At 53.4% G+C, this 4,780-nt stretch overlaps 1 protein-coding gene across 1 annotated transcript in view; it reads right to left on the bottom strand.

The window, feature by feature from the left end:
* SMAP2 (small ArfGAP2) overlaps window positions 1-3,965 on the bottom strand; it is a gene marked incomplete at its 5' end in the record, with an annotated part of 4,930 nt that extends 965 nt beyond the window's left edge. Inside the window, 8 exons of the mRNA XM_010151893.1 lie at window positions 16-161; window positions 414-579; window positions 690-790; window positions 1,261-1,342; window positions 1,795-1,881; window positions 2,258-2,336; window positions 3,193-3,278; window positions 3,832-3,965. Coding sequence (XP_010150195.1) covers window positions 16-161; window positions 414-579; window positions 690-790; window positions 1,261-1,342; window positions 1,795-1,881; window positions 2,258-2,336; window positions 3,193-3,278; window positions 3,832-3,965 — 881 coding nt within the window. The remainder of the gene's footprint in view (window positions 1-15; window positions 162-413; window positions 580-689; window positions 791-1,260; window positions 1,343-1,794; window positions 1,882-2,257; window positions 2,337-3,192; window positions 3,279-3,831) is intronic.
* Between the last annotated feature and the right edge of the window lie 815 nt (window positions 3,966-4,780).

The raw sequence follows: 4,780 nt of genomic DNA, 5'->3' as shown, positions 1-4,780 counted from the left end.
GGCCATGGGAGCCACCATCCCTGCAGCTCCAGGCTGGGCCACCATTCCCACCGACGGGGCCATCATGCCGCCCATCATGCTGCTGGAGGGGGCTACTCCCGGAAAGCCGGTATACGCTGCCGCGGGATACGCCATCTGAGCCGGGGCCATGAACATCGCTCCTGGAAAAAGGCAGGGAAGCAGTGAAGGGAAAAGCCGTTTCAGCCCCTGCTGCATCATCAGAGGCTGAAGTGACGGCCTTCAAATCAGAGACTATCGCAACAGGCGCTCGGCTACGACACCCAGGCTGAGCTGCTCCTTATGCTGCTCACCAGCTCTCGAGCAGGACCACCTACATTCCCACAGCCTTGCTCGGCAGCTGTCAGGACACCCCACCCACTCCGGATCAACGGCTCTATCCCGAGATCCCTTACCTTGCGCAGGCAGCTGCGGTGTCTGGGAGCCATACAAGGAGAGGATGGAGTCTTTAGAGAGCTGCTTCTTCCCCACGTCCTCCCCTTTGCCTCCTGGCTCAGGGAAGAGATTCAGGTTTTCGGGAACAGAACCGGCACTTCCCGATGTTGGCATAGAGCCGGTGACCTGAGACCGAGACAACACCGAGTGCAACAGCCGCATTCAGCACCGGGGGAAGGCGCATCCCACAGAAGCGCCAAACCAGGCCGTGTCCAGCCCCGACGTTCCCTACGTACCTTCCTGGAGTCAGAGTTTGATCCCACCGATGCGAAAAGGTCAAGATCTTTCTCTAAGCTGCTCGGCCTGCCGTTTGCAACCGTGGCTGTCACCGGAGCATCTGGGAGAGAAAGATGTGACGGCTGTTCACACAGTCGGCCGAGGGACAGCCCCCTTGCCATACGCCACAACCCACCGACCTGACCTGCAGCCTGCTACAGCCAGCACATTGCCGGCTCCTCACTCGCACCCCCCGGTGCTGAGGAGGGACTGGCTCAGGACTAAGTCGGCGCACCGCGCTGTATCCGTCCCATCAGCCTCGGAGCAGACAGGAGCCACTACAGCTGCTCCCAGCATGCTGTGGGCACAACCGGCACCAACATCAAGGAAAACGCAAGGAAGACTGTTCCCGCCGTGGTGCTGAGCGCTGGGTGAGTTGCACAGGAGCAGTTGAAGCAAAACACTACGTCTCCTATCAGCTATTGTTCACCTGACGTCAGAAATCAGTACCAAAAGCTCACCAACAACAGCGGAGAAGAGAAGGTGCCAGGGCACCCGGAGCAAGCACAAGGAGGCTGGAAAGGCGCTTACCGAGTCCCAGCAAGTCCATCACGGGTTCAGTAGATTTCGGAGAACTTTTTCTGGACTGCTGAGTTTCCTCTTTCTTTTGAGGCTGGGGAAAAAAACCACCAGAAGTCTCGTCAACATTTTGGTTTTACTCTGATGCATCACAGGCTTTAACGAGAGATCAACCCTTAAAACCTGTTTTAATTTTTGGGGCATAGAACGTTTCCAAAGGGAACAGAATTCCAGAGCGAGCGTTAGTTATCTCCTTGTTGCTTTGTGTTGGGACCCACTGTCAAACTCCAGCAGGCTGTAAACCGTGCTCAAGCTGGAAAGCTACGCAGGGACAAGCAGGATGCCAACCCACCCTGCTCCGGGCGGCAGAACACGTCTGCTTAGTGTCTGGCTGAGCAGTGGAAAACAAGCTGCTCCCAGCGATGTGACTTAACGTGTCCAGTGCTATGACCGAGGCCAGAAAAAAATGCTTCCACATCAAGCTGGATCACCTCTGCTTGAGGGAAGCCTGGAAAACTGACCCACGGCCATGCCTTTCGCTCTTACCATTTTCACCTTCTCAAAGATGATAGGTTCCAGTTTTCTTTCCGATACTGGCTCATTATTCCTTTTCCACTTGTCATCCTTTTCTTTCTGTAAGGAAAAAAAACCCACCACACTGACATAAGGGTCAGAAGTCACGTCATCACACCAAGAGGAAGTTCATCCAGAGCTTCACACGATGCTGTTACTAATCTAAACAGGCTCAGGAGCACAGCTCCAGGCCTGTGTTTGAAGCTGGTCCTGCTCTGAGGAAGGAGCTGGCCAACGGGGCCTTCAACAGCCCCTCTGATTTCCATTCTTCCTACGGAGCGCCTGAACGCAGCCAGCCTTGGAGAAGAGATTAGTCACTAATACAGGAAACGCTTAAGCTGCCTATTTTCAGAGAGTCACTGCTTACTCATAAGCCAGACACACACTCAGAGCTTCACATGCATCCAAGCTGCTGCAGAAGGGATCAGAAACCAACCCGGAACGCATTGATGTCGATGCTCCGGTCCATGTATTTCTTCTTCTCGTACTTATCCCGAATGAAGCTCTCCACAGCTCTGCAAGCAGCTCGTTAAGGGCAAACGATTCGAGAACAGACTTACGTAGCGCGATCTGACATGTGGCTACAAGGTACAGGCTGTAACTAAACTAACGACTGTTTAAAGAGCAGCTCCAGCAGTAACTTCCTTAAAATAATTTAGGGTTGGATCCAACTACTCTAGCTACTCAATTTTTGCCCGTGGAATCACCATTCCAAGCCTGACGGTGCTATAAAAGGTACGTTAAATCAGGGCTTAGAGTCCTGGTGGGTTTTCTTCAGTGACTTGTATTGACTTCAACCATCGCTTAGGAGCGCACACGTCATTAGCACGGATCCCAGTGGGCAGAGAAACACATCCTGCGCGCACAAAAGCATCTCAGCCGCCAGCTTAAGACCAAAGCAACAGCAGAGGCACTGCTGTGTTCCTTCAGGCTCACATCGCTACATCCCTGCTGCACTGGGCAAATAGAAACCCTCCTGGGGAGCTACACGTTACAGTTTAGTTTTTCAGAAGCCTTAAACCTTCTTATTTGCCTCCACTAAGACTTTTAGATGCCCAGCACTTTCAAAACTCAACCCCATCTTATCTGCCACAGCCCCCAGAGCACATCTCGTGCAGTAACTTCAGGCTGTAGCATCCCTGTTCTCCGCCCTCACAGCTCGGAAGCAATCCTTCTAGCTCCCTTCTGCTTCCTTCCGCAAGCCAGGAGGCAGCCGGCGGGTGAAGCCGCGCTCAGGGGGAGCCTAGCTAGGCACAGGCTCTCCCAGCCGATGCCTGGGCACGCAAACTTAAACCTCCTACACGAGGAGCGCGGCTGCTAAGCCCCCAGAGGAAGAGAATCCAGTCTTCCTCAGCAGCAAAGGAAGGATGCTGATCCGTTTGAGGTCGCCTGAAGTTCTCTGGCAGGTAGGCTTCATACAGACGATTTGCTTTTCCGTTTCCCATCTCCTGGATGCACTGCAATTCAAGCAGAACCCTTCAGCACTTTGTTTCAGACGTTAAAGCTCTTACACACACTAGCACGACAGGCTGCCAAGCCCACATCTGTCCCTGTTAGCCAGCCCCACCAAGTCTGTCCTGTACCCAAAAATCGCTTCTCAGGGTTTTGGTCCCAGCTTTTGGTCTGAGCCTACCAGCTGGGAGTCCCCGATGCAGCCACTACAACCCCCTCCATGTACAATGGCCAATCCTAAGCCCCACAGCACAATATTCATTCAAAGACAAATATGACATTATCAACCTCACATTCCTCTGGAAGTCCATTTGTCCCTGGAAACCTCAAGGAGAGGAGGCAGGCAGCAGCTCCGGCGTGGGACAACAGTCCCTTATGGGAATTTTAGGCACTTTGTCCTAACCCTCTGTTTGCTGAGCAGGACATTTTTCCTTCCAATCCAACCAGCTTGCTATCCTCTTCCTGCTTCGCTTCCCACACCCCTGGGCTACTCAGCCTCTGATTCTGACATACCCAGCCCCACCAACAGCCACACACCGCGTGTTCCCCTCCCCTCACCTGTATCTGCTCTTGTGTCCACTGGTCGAGGTTGACAGATTTTACCCTGGATATATGAACTCCTAGGTTCCTGTGGATGCCAGCGCAGCGAATACAGATGAACACACCGATATTCCAGGATGCCCATCGTGGCCCTGCGAAGACACACAAGTGTTTCACACCTCCAAGTCAACCTGGAGTTGCCTTGAGCAACTGAGAAACTGCACCAAGTGAACTGGGACTGAGGCAGTTGCATTCTCACCCAGGTTAGAAACTGGAATTAGACATCGGCAGGATGTCATTATTCTTAGAGCTGGTATTTTATTGCCTCCCTCTTCCAGTTTGAAAGCTCAACTCAAGACAAGCAACTCTAAGAGGAGGAAGGAAGAAAATAGGCATTCAAGCCGTCCAAGACACTGCAAACCCCGATTTCATCTTGTTTCAACCAGTGTAACAGTCATGTCGACCTAAGCCTGTGTTCCTGCTTTCTCAGATAACCCTACTGCAGCGGAATCTGCTCCAGGATACTCACTACCGCTGCGGGAAAAGCGGCGTGAGATACCCAGCATCCGGCAGACGGGCTGCATCACCAGATCTGCTGTAAAAGGGAGCAGCACAGGCAAAGCCCAGCACTCTGACCCCCAAAAACGTGGAGCCAGGGGCAGAAGCCCAGGCTGCCATCCCGGCCCAAGGCCGACGAGCAGTTCACTCCGCAGTTTCTCCAGCTCTAATCAGATTCAGGGCTCGCATGCGGCTTTCACACAGTCGGGAGGAGCTCCGAGGTGCAGAAGGGAGATCATGCCAGGGGAAAAAAAAACCCACAAGGGAAAGGTTAACAAGCTTAGTTTTACTCACTGCAAACAGTTCTCTGAAGGAAACCCTGCAATGCATTACCCAGGGGATGGCAGAGGCCCCCCCAAGCACTCCCACCACTCACCCTCCTCCCCCAGCCAGGGCCAAAAGACCCCAG

The sequence above is a fragment of the Eurypyga helias genome, unplaced genomic scaffold (assembly GCF_000690775.1).
Source record: "Eurypyga helias isolate BGI_N326 unplaced genomic scaffold, ASM69077v1 scaffold21715, whole genome shotgun sequence".
NCBI lineage: Eukaryota > Metazoa > Chordata > Aves > Eurypygiformes > Eurypygidae > Eurypyga > Eurypyga helias.
Note: the sequence above shows the minus strand (reverse complement) of the source record. Positions and strands in the feature narration are given on the sequence as shown.